The 17,670-nt window shown below is 33.9% G+C and overlaps 1 protein-coding gene across 4 annotated transcripts in view; it reads left to right on the top strand.

Moving 5' to 3' along the window:
- The window catches only part of LOC106670919 (segmentation protein cap'n'collar), a 173,380-nt gene that overhangs the window by 33,877 nt on the left and 121,833 nt on the right, over positions 1-17,670 (top strand). The window contains exon 1 of one of the 4 annotated variants that reach the window (XM_024227783.1): positions 10,964-11,047. The exons of the other annotated variants lie outside the window; for them this stretch is intronic. Coding sequence (XP_024083551.1) covers positions 11,018-11,047 — 30 coding nt within the window. The 5' untranslated portion in view covers positions 10,964-11,017. Of the gene's footprint in view, positions 1-10,963; positions 11,048-17,670 lie in introns of those variants that run through there. 4 annotated transcript variants of the gene reach the window in all.

Genomic DNA, 17,670 nt, shown 5'->3' with positions numbered 1-17,670 from the left:
ATCGCACAATAAACTTTTTATACCATTTTAAACGTCAGTTTTACTTGTATTTAGTTTATGGTGAAGAAATAATCCAGTTATTCTACAGTATGCTGACTGATTCACTTGGATGTAAAATTATATATATATCTTAATTGTCGTGTATCTTCTAAAGACAAATCCTGTAAATTTCAATTTGGAAATGCTTAGAACATAAGAAATAGGGTGTAAATGTAGTTAACTGGAGATTTAATTCTTACCTTTACTAAAAATGCTTGTCCGTTTGAATTTGAAAAAATAACTTAATGTTTTCAATGTCAACGTGATTTCTCTATTCTTAAAGTATTCTAGTGTGAATTGTTTGGCTGTCAGTTTAAATACATTCATTACCCCACACGAGAGGAAAAAACGCGTTTTTATTTGCAACACAAACACCGTTTAAAAAAAGCTCTTTGGATAAAATTTCCCGACGGTTTATTTCAAGCCGAGTTTCCGTTTCTGTTTTTAATTGTACAAATCTAATCGCCACGAACATCACGAGACAGGAGCACAAGTATCGACCGATCCCTGTTCTTAAAATAGAGTTTCTTTCTGTGACAAATTTGAGATAGAATTGGTAACAACATCTGAGAAACTGGACCAGCTCAGGGTCGAAACATAAGAAATAGAAACGCCGGTTGCACAAGGTTTTTGAGCAATTACCCCGCCTCGTACCGCCGTTTTTTTAAACATTTCAAAAAGCCGGTATCTAAAATTGCCCCGGATGAGGATTATTGAGGATTTGATTTGATATTGTCTTTATTGGTAGGGGAGTAAGGCCCCCAAAGGAGTCTTTATTTCTCCATTAAAGCGGAAATTAAATTTAAGAAGAACCAATCCAATATTGTCTCCAATTACTTTGTAACATTCACATAATTAGTTTCTTTAAATTAGTCTCTAATCTGTCACTCAATTATCTAACAAATTGTCATATCTATATCTGACCACTTTTATCACAACACAAATAATTTTTTTCACCTAGATTCCTTACTGTTTTATAAAAGACAACATTAGATGACTTCAAAGTGATTTTTATTACCATAATTTCTGGATTCGTCTATTCTAGCTGTTTATGATGGATCGTACGCTTTCTGACTCTTAGGCAAGTGCCTGTTTGCTAAACATCGAGCAAAAAAAGAGTAAAAGTACACTATGTTCCGGCTAACAAGAGGAAACCATATACATAGTAACACTGAACAACGGAATTGAAAATATTTGGGCTCGCTTTTGCTATAAGCAATATCAATGTTGAAATGATCTAAACTTATCACTTTTCTTGGTGCTGAACTGTCCTTCATTTAAGATGGCATGATGCCGAAACGCGTTGCAACATAAAAACCAGCGAGAATAGACGGACCTAGAAAAGTTATCAGTGTCGATCAGTTCAACATGAGTTCATCCACTCAAAAACCGACCAACATTTACAAGTAACTGAAACTATTTATCTACTTGCCTCTCAATAAGTTTATAATTTTTTTCGCATAACCAACTTCTGTTAAATGAAAAGTGCCTAAGTAAATTATGAGCATGCAATCAACAATATCTGAAAGCTAGTTAAAAAGCTTAGAAAAAAAAAACATTATTTAATTATTCTACAACTCATCGAGTCAAAATAATATTTTTCCTTATGAGGACAACAGTATTACTATTGAAATAATTTCTGGGGTCTTCTCACTGTAACAAAACAACCTATTTGGTCGGATTTAAATAGCATTGTATGGAAACGAAGGATTTTCTCATGCCTTTTAATAATAAAAAATACTGACGTCACGAAATTTCTCTCCTGACGAACAATCAATTTGAGTGTTTTTTTCTTTTGTAGGAAGTTAAGTAAGGACTCTATATATGAAGTGGGTATTTTTTAAGCAAATGAAAACATTTACGTTATATTCAGGCATTACTATCGGAGGGGGTTAAAAAATCATTCTTCGTACTTTTTTAAAATCCTAAGACAGTTTTGGCTAATGAAAACAATTTACAAATTTCTTAAATTTGGTATAAACCGTGAAATCGAGACGTTGTTTCTATGTTTTTGCTGGTATTCCTATATGTAACAAAAATCATTATTATTAATTCTCGCTAATAACAATTCAGTTTGACGGATGCATTTGGTAAATTTTTCAGGTATGTTTAATATGGTATTTTAATTGTAATTCGAGTTCATATTATCAGTTTATATTTATACATATTTTTCTATATTATCCCTATTAATATATTGTACAGGCCAGAAATACAATGTTTGTGGCGAAACGTCGAAACGCGCCTGACCAAAATACAGCGAAAATAGGCAAACAGAATAACACAATAAAATTCGTTTATATTATATCTATTTTTGCAAATTATAAATTGTTTATTTCAGATATATCCACGTAATATTCTTGTTCATTACCTCTATCAAAAATTAATGTCATACATTTAATAATTCAGCAATAGGAAAAAAAAACCAGTTGATACGCGGGTATCTGCTCCTAGACTAAAGCCCGCGCAGGAGCCCCTTATGCAGAGAAAGGTTGCTCGATTTGACCCATATAATAGGCTTGCAGGCCTTGGCTCCTTAAATAGAACCTGTAGGCATGCCGCTGATTGTAGGAGCGAGTTTCCCCTGTTCCTTTTTTACAGTACGTGGCTTTTTTTGTATATACAACCTTTTCTGTTTTGTCTCAGTGCGTGTATTTATTAGTGCGAGTGGTGAGGGGCTGACGGTGAAATGTGTCACTATCTCCTCTTCTGCAGTGTGTCGGTGTGTGTGTTAGGTTCGAAGGTGGAATATAAAATGGTTAGTAGTACTCCATCAACTCTTAATTTTGATTAGCTACTTACTATTGTGTGTATGTCCAGAACGAGAACAGTCTAATGTGAATGTATTTATTTGTGCGATTATATTATAAAAGTTAGTTTTAGGCTAGATTATATTTTGCATTTGCTTGGTTCTGAAGTGACCTCGAAAGCTCCTGTAGCCTAACCCCGTTGTTCGGAAGCGACGATCTCCTAAGTATCTGACTCAAGGATACTAGCGACCCAGAAGCATAATGGGGAATGTCCTAGGGTCAGCAAATCGGGGAGTAACTAACAACCCTTTGGGGTGAAAGTCTATAATAAAAAAATCGATACAAAGAATTCTTTTGTGCCAATTTTTCCAAAATTATTTTCCTTTTACGATCAAACTAAATGATAAAACAGTTTCTAGGGTAATTAATCGTTTTATATGTTACCGGATTTGCCGATAAGAATGAGAATTCTGAACACTATGCAAAGAACTTGAGAATTATTGAGGTTTTGTCTTGTTAATGTGTTAAATATGTTCAAAACAAAAACAATATTTATATTTATTTTTCAAAATATTTTATGATGCTTTCCTTCACTTAAATATACAATTTTTCCGTTTTTTGTTGTACTTTTTGGCTTTTTTCGTACGTTTTTCAAATGTTTAACTGTATGTCTTTCATGTTAAATTTCCGGAATCGTTGGTCAATAGACGATTCCAAACCAAGGTCCAAATTGGAGTAAAAAAATTCAAATTTTCTATCGTTTCGGCTTATGTTCCATGTTAGGCTGTTTTCCAATTTTTAATGAGCTTTTGGTAATTCGGCTGTACGTTGTTTTAATCTAACTTGCTTTTCATCTTCAGCATTATTTAAAAAAAAAAGGGTTGAAGTAATGAGGAGAGGTCAAGTTAGATGTATATTGTTCACAACAATTTCATCTCGTATACATAAATATATAACATGTTAAGTATATAACAAACATGATTCTAAGGGAATAACACTACACTTCATGCCTTGAAGATGACCCGAATAAATGTCGAAACGTCGGCAATTACATAAAAAAGTTATTTTTCTGAAATATATTTAACTTGACCTCTCCTTACCTAACTTCAATTCAATCTAACTCCTCACTAAGTCAACCACTTAATGAACCACCGGTCAACAAACAGAGCACATTATTTCGAAATGATTTGTCCAATTTAAGACACCCCTTAATTTTTGTATTGCACGTTTATTGGCTTATTATGGCTCTCCGAGCGGTAAAATTGTTTTCGCCGAAAGAAGGAGCTTAGTGTTTTTTGATTCAAGGTTAGTGGACAAACGTGTAGCCTTAGAATAATCGTTTTCATAGGATGAAAAATATCCAAGTGAAACATACCATAATTTACTCAAACCGGTGTAATTGGCCCTCTGGTAGGTTTTTCCTTGTACGGATTTGTTCTGAGCGTTGTTAATCATAATGAAAGAAACAAATGATCAAGAAGATCTAGCAGTGTGAACAATACGCGGGTCACCTCTTCTGGTAAATCCCATTTACGACGTCTAAAAGGCGTAAATAAACGAAGCGTGAAATTAGACCCAGCACACCGGATTTTGAGCTCGATAAATCTTGTTTGAAACTCCCAAGGAATCACTTGCGCGAGGCCGTAACGTTATATTATAAAATTTGATATTACGAGGATATAAATTTGAACATTTGGCCAATTACCAAGTTTGATGCCCTTACTAAAAGGAGCCCAACGTGATTCACTCTCAGCTGAGGGAATTCGACCTTACGAAACAAATCGCGGGTTCAGTAGCTCGCCTTACAGATACGACATCATTACGTCATTCCTCGATTTACGACTTACAAACGCGAAAAATAATAATTAATAGCAACGTAAACACAGTTATATTTAATTAATAAGGAATACGGGATAAAAAAAAATCTAGGCGTTCTTTGAACTTTACCTTTTGTAGGGAGAGAAAAATACGGAGCCCTTTATGTTAATTAATTATGAGAACTTTATTATACTTACGACATATCATATCTTCAAGGGGTTGAACGATAAGTACGATATATAGACATATTCACTATACCAAGATAATGGTATCTCTGTTGTATGATACATAAGGTACAAATTTAGAAAGTTTTCATTTTTTTACAGTATCTACTTTTATTTTTATATAACTGGCATGTTTTTAACTATTCAGAAATGTATTGCCCATTGTTTGCAATACTTTTTGCCATCTTTCAGGTAGTATGCTATTCCTTTCGCATACAAATTCCCATATTTCGAGTCCAGGAATGTTTGTTGTACAGCTATGTAACACTTTCAAAGTGTTGGCCATTTAAACAAAATTATACTGAACGAAATTAATAGTAGTAACAAGAGGAAATGTCCGGAGAGTATGGTGGGTGTGATACAATTTCCCAATTCAGATTAGTTAATAATTGTTTGGTTCTCAAAGGAACGTGGGGGCGGGCGTTGTCGCGGTGAAAGACTACACCTTTTCTCTTGGCTAGTGCAGGCCTTTTTGCCTTTATTTGGTGGTCTAAACGGGTTAGCTGTTCACAGTATATTTCACTATTAACCGTTTGCCCTTGTGGTAAAAGCCAAAGGGGCTAGACCTGTCCCTCTATCTGTTTTTATCTGTGTATTAGTTGTTTTGGAACTACTGGGGGCCGTTGACCGGGTTGGTAATAAGCTTTTTTGTATGTTATCCATTTTGCAACACCTGTTACCAATCTATGAAGAAACGGTTCGGAAGAGTAACGACTGAGGAGAAAAGAGCAAATTGAGATGCGATCCGCCAAATTACATTCGCTGAGTTCGTGTGGGATCCATATAGCGAACTTTTGAACAAACTAAAATCTTTGGATGTAGTTTCCAACGATTATATGGGAAACATTTAACATCTCTCCTAGTTCTCGGGTCGTCAAAAAAGGATTTTATTCTCGCCGATGTCTCAATATGTCGTCGTCAACCTCCGAAGGACGTCCGTTACGCGCATCATCTTCAAGAACAAAATTTCCTTCTCTATATCGAGCAAACCACCGTTGGACTTTACGAACATTATCAGCGTTTGAGATTTTCAGTTGTAACAGTAGGATTGTTACCTTTTAGGAATTCATGAAGTAAACAATGACTTAAAAGCGTTTCATCCAAAGACTCGATTACCTTATTAAATTAATCGGCACAACTAAAGAAATTGAAAATGGAAACTGGAGATCAATAAAGCCTTTTAATTTAGGACATAAACAAGCGTTTGCAAACGAAAACAAAACAGAAAAAATGGAATTATTGAGCTAATCAATCCTATAATTGAAAAAACGACATTAATTTCTTTCTAAACCAATATATGCATGTAAGGAAAGTTTTTATTTTTTTATGTAAATATGTTATTTTTATAAACATAGTTGTTTTCTTCTTTTTCCACATAAAATTGTAGGTATAAACATCATTTTGTAGGTTAGTTTTCCAATGATGAGCACATGGTCGATTGATCGAACTTCTTTGCTTCTTTAGGATTGATGCTTGAAACGGCTTCTTCTGGCTCTCGTCTTCCCATACCACGTCGTCTGTTTCAATTAACATTTCATTATTAAGCATTCCAGTAACTGCAACGTTGTCAAAATTAACGACCTGAAAAGTGACGAAATCTTCTCCTTTTCAAGACAAGAGGTCCGATGAGGAAAAATCCTCCTTTAGGAAACTACAAATTCTGAAGTAATTTTTTATTATGATTGACGTTACCTTCTTCCATGATTTATCGGCAGTATACATTGCAGTAAGCACTGAGGTTTATCATGAGTCAGTGGCATCGGGTGGTACAGACAAAATCGAAAAGCCCACCATCCTTGTGGTCTACCTGACAGTGAGTTCGGTCCATCCTTTTACCCCTACCATATTCATACTTTTAAACGGGATTTCAATGGTAAAATACAAATAATAAGAGGGGACGTCGGCGGCCGCAACGGTTCAGGCGCTCATCACTAAGGTAAAGGTCCCGGGTTCGAATCCAGCTGCCCTACATTCGAACCCGACATACTTACAGATGTGATTTTTTTTTTTTCAAAAACACCGGCACCCAGAGGGTTTATATGACCTCTGCTATTGCGAACCCTCGTTAAAAAAAGAGGTTTTGTCGGTCTTGAAATAGGAAAAAATACGTATAAGAAAATTCCGAGGGGACTGAAATTCATAGGTTTTATACGATTTAACTAGATGTTTTCAAGGGACCAGCACTTTCTTACGATATATCGGGATACGTAATCCATATATTTTACAGCATTTATGTCGGATTGTTGAGTACTAGAAGTAATGTAGTGTTGTTTAGTCAAATTGTGAAAAATAAAGATGTCGATGATTGTTGAAAGTTTGTCTGTAGATCTGTTAGTCTGTTAATCACCAATAATAATCAACACTAGCACATTCTTATGAGAATGCAATTGTTGTTTCACATTTTATTGTTATTTTAAAATCCTTCTACTTGGTGCTTGGTAGATCGGGGTCAAAATCAACGACGATTGGCTCAGAAGATCCTTGGCATGGATCAACGCCGGTCGCATCAATGTTGATCCTGCTAGAAGGAAAACGTTTCTACAGAGGGACAAACATGATTCGTCTTATTAAATGTAATTAGGAATGGCCGTGGGAATGCGTGAGACGGAAGCGCCTAATTTCTCCAGGTCCGTCCCCTGCGGTAAATAAAACGAACCAATTGGCATAGCAGGACCTTTGGACCCATCAGTGCGGTTATTGTATTCAAATGAAATTGTTTAATGCTTGGTTTGTTGATCCTTGGGAAAATTTAATGGGAATTATCATTGGAAGGGCCGGGAAATCTATTGTTTTTAAAATATTGTCCTCTGTCCTGGGTTCTGGCTATCATTCAAGGCCGGATTGAAGGAATTGAGTACCAAATAAATTTTAAAAATTAAAACATATACATAAGTAGTAAAATAAATAAAATATTGCGAGAATTAACCAGAAGCAATGTTTGGTCTGTGGTTTCGACATGTTGTAATAAAACCGACAAAATTGTTCCTTTTATTCCGGTTAAATGTATTTAAAACAAATCATAAATGTGTAAGTAGCGCTAAACTAGTTATAGCCTAAATATACGACATTAGAAAGATAACAATAATTAACATTATCGATTGAGGATTTGGGGTAGATTTTCCAATAAAGCTCAAAGGACTTAAGCCGTTTATCCGCAAAGGGGTGGGAGGATCTCGAAGGCTTTCGCAGGTCGTATACCTGCAGTAAAAATTGACCTCGGAAAGAAACGGCAACACTTTTTTAACATTTTAAAACGAAATTTTATTGTATTAACTCATAGTTTCAAAGAGCAATGGGTAGAACCATTAAACACGAGTTTTGACATTTAACTGGATTTTAGCACAATTATTCACGTAATCCCTTATTTGGGCCTGGCCGCACTTTCTGCTGCTGCAAATGGAGAAAAATGAAAGTGGAATCTAGAATTCTGACGCCAAATAAGGCCGGACCGAACATCTGTTCCTTAACTGTGACCATTGACCTGCAAAATCGTCCGCAATGTTATTTTACACCTCTGAATAATTTAAAAACGTATAAAGAAGGGCATCGTATTTTGGATTTTCTTTCTTGCTTTATCATGTTGACGTGTCAAGGAGGAGCGATTGGCTGGTTAATGTTAATAATGGAAATGTTATTTAGACTGTAGCTCTACGTTTAATTAATTTTCAAGAACTATTGTATTTCCTGTCCTAAACATTCCTTACGCTGAATGCTTCTCTCTTTCTTCTATGAATTAGAACTTTTTCCCTGTTACAACGATGTTCGTTCTCCACAGTTATTAGACCTTAATAATTCCTCCTGCGGAGTTCGAATATGCGACTTAGTTTAATGAGTTTCTTTGCAGAGTATATACATGTGTACATTGATGAAGCCAGTCTTGTTGGGTTGTCAAGAAACCCGTTATAGTTCTAAGCTTTTTCCCCCCAAAATGTACAAGGAGTATTTAGGGAGTTTCACGTTGTCTCGTGACCCAAAAACCAAAAACAGCCTTGGAAATACGCCGTGTGTAAGCAATGTGACTCCTTTTTATCATGCAAGTACGTCCCCTTCTTCAATTTCTACGTGTCCTGGAACCTTCAATGGTATGCATTAGCAATCTTTTTACTTTGGTTTTGAGATGTAAATCCATCATCGAGCTGGCTAAGTTGTAATGCAGTCATCTGATTGTTGCTTGGCTATCCAATATGATTGCTAGTCATATATTTTTATTTATCAAATTTAAACATTCGATTAGCACGAACCTCTAGGTGTGTGATGCCAGTAAACCGCGGTAAGTTATGACTATTTGATTTTGAACCCCTTTAGGATCTTTCTAGATTTGTCGATATTCCAACAGATTCTATATCAGAGGGAGTTTTCTATCTGTACTTTTTTATTTGTACCTTTTCTAACCGTTCGATGTGTTATTTGAACGAGAATATCTTATTCGTGTTATACTTAGGGTGATTCATTTTTCCATTTAAGTTTTATTCTCCTCGGATGTACACTGATTTGGGATATTACCTGGTATATGGTCCTTCAATATTAATACAATGTATTTTCTGAGTTTTCGGTGTTTTATTACACAATGCATTATTAATGGAAAGACCACATATCCAATATTATCTGATGCGAGAGTATAATTAAAGTTGGTCAATAACTCTGATATAAATCCGGATATACTTGCAATACTTTTTGCACAAATTTTGCACGGCGGCTGATGAATTGTTTATGCTCAAACCGTTTAGTTCTTGCGTCCTCCTCTTAAAATTGTACTGCGCATCCTCATCATATCCTACGTGCTTATCAGAAAATTTATATTGTGTTGGTAAAATTTAAATAATACTGCAGTATAATTCCAGATGATTTGGAAAAGAATCTTATCCTGGCCTGTTGGCTCGTTGGGTATACACTCACGCATTTCCGAGGAGAGTTGCGGTTTTGCCGCTTGCCCGTTCCACGGCGTTAACGCCTTCTTTCTCTTTTTACTCTAATTAAACCGGAACGGGCTGCTAACAAAATAATAAATTACGCAAACAATAGATCACTTAATATGATAAATTCAGATTGTTATATTTATGCTGCAGCTAGCGCTAGCATAGCATGACTTAATACGATAGTTTATCGATAGATACCGCCTGATGCTACTTTTCGAAACGTTCCACTACCATAAAGATGTTTCTGTTCGCTGTAATAATAACATGTATATAACTTGTTTGTTTTTGCTTTTGATTCCGAATATCGTATCGAAGGAAATTTCTTGAGTGGTTTTACAATTATACAATCACATGTTTATTGATTCGAGGACAACGACACAGGAAGATATGCTCAAAAACCGTAAAATTGTTTGATAGTTGAACCGAATGTAAGTCATTCAAACTATTGTGTAAAGGTTAAATAATTAATTAATTAATTTGATATTAGTTTCATTGTAAAAATATGTCAAATTTCAGTAATTTTTTTTAGATTTAGCATGTGTTAAAAAACGTAAAAATGCTTTTGCTTATCTTAAACAAATACGTAAAAAATGTCATTAATTTATAGATATAAAAGTGAATGATTTTTTTTTAAATTTAATGTTGGGTAGTATCAAGGTTTTCTTTATTTAAGGATTTTAGCTGTGTTTAAGAATTTTACTGTCAAATTGTGCACGTGTTTTTGTTTTTTGCAACTCTACAATTTTAACAATATTCAAAAAATAATGTTAACTTAAGCTTATGGTTAAGTTTAATTATACATTTTTTAATATCGTAAGTTGGGTAATCTATTTTGTAGAGGGGGGTTGAGCGGAGTGTTGATTTTATATATCTTATAAAATATATATTACATATTAAGTATATTATTTTAGTGATGACGTCAGTGTTTTGTTACGTGTGAATATTATATCAATTCCAGGAACGGGCATTATTCAAGTATTTCTAGAAAGTCCAAGTTGAACTGGCGTGGCTTCTCGATCAATTTTCTCATTGATATGATTGTATTTTATATTGTATCCGAATGCAGGGCGGGGAGTTAAAGAAACAGGCGGTTCACCTTTTCCTCTGCCGGATTCATCCGGGAAAGTCCCCCAGATCCAGGTCTTATTAAATAATAATTGTTGTGTAATAAAACAGGAGTGAATGAATCACGTGGGTCTACTGGTTCCACAGGAACAGCTTTGGTGGGGGCATAGCATGGAGCAGTCGTGTGGAAGTCTTCGGCGCGAGCGCCATGATCATCAAGGATAAAAGTTTTATCAAGGTCTGTTCAAAACGTTCAAACAATAATGGTGCGTGCGTTTTTCTTCGGGTGACGTGTTGTCATATTATCCGAAAGACTATGAATAAATATAGAGGTGAGATGCGATCATGAGGAAACTAGAACGAACAAACGTACCTGCCTCTCTTCAAATCAGATCGTAATCGTATTAATAGTTTTCAATTGATTCATCGAAAATAATTGTGGCGTCATAGTAGTACAAAAAGACAAAACTACTCTTTAGCTAAAAGTGTCCGTTAAGCCAGTGGTATGAAAGACCAAATTCCGGATATGCCTAAATAATTTACCTTTATTTCACAACGTTCGTCAATTAGCAAGTAAAATGTCACAAATTTCGTTAGGTTTTAATAATTCTCATTAGAAGAGTAATTTGTTTATGCTATCCATTTTGTTTGGTACATTTATCACGTGACAACATTTTGTGTATGCATGTATGCTTGAACTAAACAATTATTTTTCGATTTGACCATCGAAAGTGAAAAAAATGGTTCCTGTTTTTCGCAGTTGCGAGAAAAACCGGTTTTATGAAAGCTTTATAAATTTACAGACGTATTTTGTGCTTATTCGACAATGGAAACCACCTTTCTCCCCTGCTAAGATTTAGAATTTGATGCTGTCAGTTACTCTCATTAAAATTTATTTTTCTCAACATCTTTTTACATGAAGGCCATTAAACTGTAATTAGATAATATTAAGAAAAATGACGGGTTATTGTTTATTTTATGGCTTATATTTTTTTTCTACACACGTTAAGAATGTTTTTGTTGTTCTTTTTTTTTTAATGATATGGGTAATTATATAGGAAACCTATACCATGATAATTATCTTTTTAATTGATCTTGCAAAACAATAATATTACACAAACTAGTAACCGCAAACAAACGGAACAAATGAGTGCCAAGATCGCTAAACTATTCCGTTTCAAGGTAACATAGATCAGATTCCTGAGCCAAAAATAAATAAATAACAAATAAAACTGATATTCGCGACATAAATCCAGACGCTTACATTAGTCGCATTTTGTTCTTAATGCGGTGAAGTTGTACAAGAAAGTTATCAAACACTGATCACAGGTTGTAGGTAGTCTAGTACAAGCGAAGTATTCATATCGGATGAATTAATATTTAGTATTTAACGCAAAATATACATAAGAAAGCGACAGATAATTCCTACATTACAGTATATAAAAAAAAATTGTAAATTATTTGTAAATTTGTCATCTATATTAGACAGCATTATGTAGCATATATTAATGTTGCAATTTGAATGTACCATTTTTTTCTCCAAAAACGAACTTTTGTGCTAATTGTTCGAACGATCTACGTTTAATTTATGAATAATTAATAACGGATAATTAGTTTGGCCGAAAAGAGGTAAATCGATTAAGAAAATTACTGTTGCTAATTTGTGGGTTTTATCAGAAGTATTGATTTAGAAAACTACTTGTTAATTGGCTTATTTATATTGTCAAATTCACTTTACTTCAAAACCTGTCGTTTCGGTTAATGTCTACAGTAGATTTAAATATTAATTTAATTTAAAAAAAACAAAAAACGAATTCACTGAATCAGTCAAAATGATGGGTTCATCCAGACCATCAAAAAGGGTTTATTAATTTTATATATAGTTTTCTTTTTAAACTAAATCGGGCTCAACTATATACATGTTTCATAAAATTTACTGTATTTTCCAAATTACCTTAAATATTAGTTAATACTTTATTTTTATTTCTTCTATGATTTATTGCAGCTTCTGCAAGCGCTTTTATATTAAATTTTTAAAACTTTGGAATTGTTTAATCCGAAAAAAATTAAATTTGTGGCAAGTCTTATAAACAAGTTCTGAAATACGTTCGTACTCTCATGGTTCCCTTAATTGATATGTGGACATTTTGAATACATGTGATCTCTTTGACCCGTTTAAACAAGGGTAAATAGCGGTTCCCAGAACGAGAGACAATAATTGCGAACCTTTTAATTGACGGTTTTAATAAATATCTCTTATAACCGTGTAATTTGTCCTGTAAAAATGGCCTTCTTGATTCTTATATTAATATGTGAAAAGAAAACTATACATTTCTTGTGTTGCTTTAACAATTTGCATCTATTTTTTTTTTGCTTAGTATTTTTCCTTAAGCTGGTCGACTGGTATAAATATAATTAGATTTTTTCGATTGGCTGTTATTTCTGTTTTGTTATATTCAGAAGCGTTTGATCAAGTGACTGATATAAGTTTGTATAATTGTTTCTATTAACTTTCTATTAATTGTACCACTTTTTAGAAATTCTCTTAATGATTTGAATTGATGTTACGAAGCAGCTTTGGTGGTTAGTTCGACTGTAATCATACTGGCTCGGTAAATGTTAAGTTAGTCGATTCCAGGTATTTTTTTCGATGTCTGTGTTTTTTCCTTTTGCAGTACTTGGTGAAAGTCATTTGGGAATGCGAGGGGTTTTGTGCCGGTGAAATATATAATAGCCTAGGAGCGGTTGTTTTCTTAAAAAATAAATACCCAACTATTGAAAATCTAAATTAGTTTAAATGGCTAAATTAATACATTTGTATTGAATTTTGCATGATTGATGATGTAGACTTAACAGTACCATTTAAAACACGTTTAGTTTGTTCATTAGCTATAAATTTGCTAGCTATGAAATGTTATAACATTTGTTTATTATTTTTTTACCACTGTGTGGCTGAAAATTAATTTTCAATTTTAAAGAATTTTTGATTTCTTTTCTTTAGTGCTGCCTATACATCCATAGAAATAGGTGATAATTGGTTGAAGAACTGCATTATTTTTTCTCTTTATTAAACTGAATGCTAATTGCGGCTAACACATTAATATCTTACATTGCATTATGTATAGTTTTCATTTTAATAAAGACAAAAAAATTGAGTTCTTCAATAAAGTATCACCAATATCCATTGATTTTCAACGTATCTTCTAATTTACAAATAATTAAAATTGGCTTTTCGAGGATACAATTTGAAGAATTTCTTTCTTGTGTTCCTTTGTCATGAAACTTTTTGATTTTTTCCTTGAACGTTTGGTCATAAGAAATTTGTGATAGATTCATGCTATTTTCATAATCCTGCCGTACAAGATTGGTTATATCCCCGATCAGGGCGTTATTGAAAAAAAGCCCAATGCAGCTCCGCTGGATTCGAACCAGGCACCTTAACCGTTTCGGCCGACGAGGCCCCCGTTTTCATATTGTACATATTTTTAAAAGTTTTTATAAAATTGTACAAAAAAAGAAAAAAAATCGACTCATGCTAGGCAAACTGTACACATACGAGAATGGGAGTTGTATCATCATTTTATTAAACTACTATGGCCGTAGTTTATGACTTTGTAGTCTGACGTTGAATGACATTTTTGGTTTTATATTGCACATGTTTAGAATTAGACATGATTTCGAACTTTTGGAACTGGTTTTTAAGTAAAGGTTCGTTGAAACGTCATGGAGGTGTGTCGGGTAGTTAGACGGTCATTTGTACTTACAACAGCCTAATTTCTCTTATGAACCTGTTTTTGAAATTTGCGTCAGTTGAGCCGCATTCTTTTTTGCCGGTGTCTGTTTGTTTAGGAGCATTGAACTGTATTTTTCTTATGATTATGCTGGCGAGCTTTTTTCTTTTTTTTTTATTCCATGACTTCTTTAATATTATGTTTACGTTGACAGAATTATAAACATGTGATATTACGAAAGGTACATAAGAGGAAACGGACTACTTCTGTCCAAGGACGAAAAACGAGAATAGTCGCGTATCTGTGTTCATTGGAAAAGATAGTCCTTAACAGTTCATCAACCTGCAGATATTTATGTAAATTTTCTCTTTGATATTTATTTCGGTCATGTCAACTTTGTTTTGTTTGGTGTAGTATTTTGTGGTTTTCCATTAATCAAAAAATTAATCTTTAAAAACTTTTTAGACCCATTGGGATGTTTGCCCATGTCGCTTGAGTTTATAAATTATCGTGTATCAAGCGACAGATTTACTATTCGCGATATAAAATGTAACCTTTTTCATTGTATTCCGCCATGTGGGGAGAAATTAAATTCCCAGAGTTTACGAGAAGATTTACGGCCTTAGCGAAACCGACCGGTAAATTTCTAATACATTGCAACGATAATTATACCTGCTGGCTCTTGTTTCAAGAATAATCTCCTTTCGGTAGACTGAGAATTATAAAGTTGGCAGTTGTACCTCCACGAGTTACTGACCTACGCCAGGGAGAAATTCCAATATAGAACGGCCACATTCGGGTCACGGCCTTGATGGCCTTATCAATAGATTGTTTTTTTTTTGTAGTTTTTTTTTAAATTTAAAGATAATTCCAATAATCTTTTTTTGTTTGTTAGTTGTATGAGGAGTAAAAGAGTCTTAATTTTCCAGGATTAAACACAGGCCGTCGTAGATGTGTTATAGGAGAATTGTACGCGTAGATTTTCACGATTGCATCACTGGGTTTTCCTGGTTTTTGTGCACGTTGCATTTACATTCCTCTTTCTTTTTTTATACCTTCTAGATGAGATCAAATAATTTTTTCCCACCGAAGTTAAAACTGGTTTAAAGTTTGTCTTATTTCACTAAAACTGAAAAAAGAACAGGAAAATGGCAAAAAGGAGGGAAAATTCAAAAGGTGGGGTTGAGATGGGAAGTTAGTGTCCGAGTGGATCGAAGTCACGATAGCTCAAGTGGTAGAGCAGCGGCGTATCTAGCCGAAGATCGTGGGTTCGAATCTCGCTCGTGCCATTGACTTTTTTATCTCAAATAAAAACCTTAATTAATTGTAGTTTGTCTTATTGTTAGATGAACTTATATACCGAAGAAGACCCTTCGAAGATTGTCAAATAATTTTTAGAAAATTTTAATTATTGTAATGTATTGTGCGATTCAAAAGTCGATACATTAGAAGTTGCGCAATTACTTTTTTTCTCTAAAATATTTTTCATGTTTTAATAATAATTGTTAGTATATGTGTCGTTGAATAACTCAGAACTTGCTAAACGAAATTAGGAAGTTTTTCTTATCTTGTGAATATATATTTTCCACCTTGACGTTTTAATCCTGTTTGTTTTATCGGACGATGCCAAGTAGCGTTATTACTATAAGCAAACAACCGAGATAAATTTTAGATAGTACGCCTTTTCGTCTTATTTATTCTATTTTTGTTATATTAATTGCGCAAGTGGTCGAAATATTAGTAAATCCTTGTTCGCCCTGGCTAAAAAGCGATATACGCCGCACCGACGGCGGTAACCGGTAATTTTGAGGTTCCTCTCCTTGCTTACCTCAATTAGATACGCTTATTTTTAAAAAAATCACAAAGGCGAAACCCAACTGCACTGTAATTACGGAATTTGAACCCAAATTTTCTATACAACGTTTGTCCAGTGTAATGTAGCACAGTGAATCACTAATTTATTTTACCGGTTTGTTTGAATGCGTCGATAGCATTGTTTTCTTATTTTTTTATTTTTGCATATAACTATTTTTTTCGATTGACGTATGTAATAAGATATATTTAGATTGGCTATTTTAAATTCAATGCCAGCCTGTAAACATTCGTAATAAAATTTATAATAAGAAAGTAGTTGATTTAAAATTCGATTTTAATACTAGCTTGAAAATCCTAAATAGAATGCTTCACAAAAAAAGTTAGGCAAATTCAAATATTCAATTTTTTACTGCTCAACAATACATTTTTCCAATCGTACTTATTCCAATTCTGATATTCTCTAGCAAACTCTAGGAGGGTTCTACGATGACGTGAGTAGTGGTCCGCTTGCTGGCCTCGTAAGTCATACATTTAGCATACATTACAACCTTTCGAACGATCTCAAATGTTGACATTTCGAGCAATTCGAAGGTGGTGGGCCGTTTATATTTGTTTCGAAGAGTGTGGTATGAAACATCGATCATCCCTAGGTTCTCTCGCTCTCGGTCGTCCCGATGCTGGATTCTTTTGACAGGAACCCGTCTCTCGATACCGATGGATAGCTCTCCGTACGGTTCCTTCGGGCAATCCGATGACATCATACCGTTGATTAAACCCTTCTTCGACCATTGCAAGTACTCTAGCTGCTTGTTCCTCAAAGCAAAAAGTAAAATTTAAAATTAACGACTTTTCATTCATGATATTACAACTAACCTGTTTATTTGGAAATAATGAACATAATATTGACCATAGAAAATGGTTTTTTAAAACGTACGTCAGACCAGACCGCATTTCACCATCTCCGAATAATCATTGACTAACCGTCACTAAACACCACACATAATATTGACCTTTGTGCAAAAGAGTCAATAAAGGATTTAACGTATTTTTTTCCTTGTAAAACAATTAAAGATGGATATAAAATAATGTACAGTAACGCTTTATACACCCATTCATTCGAAAATGTTTGCAAAAATAAAGAATAAAATCATAACTTAAGAAAAAAAAACCAAGTGTCTCTTTTTTGTAGAACTGTGTCTGACTAGATGTTAGACAAGATTAGATTGTTCCATTCTATTACTGTTGCTTTGTTTCACATGAAACGTCCGTTTTTGCGGTAAAAAAGTGTTTGATATCAAAATAATTTTATTCAGAG

The sequence above is a fragment of the Cimex lectularius genome, unplaced genomic scaffold (genome assembly GCF_000648675.2).
Source record: "Cimex lectularius strain Harlan isolate CLEC.00 unplaced genomic scaffold, Clec_2.1 scaffold38, whole genome shotgun sequence".
Classification (NCBI taxonomy): Eukaryota; Metazoa; Arthropoda; class Insecta; order Hemiptera; family Cimicidae; genus Cimex; species Cimex lectularius.
This window is presented reverse-complemented; position numbering and strand designations above follow the sequence as displayed.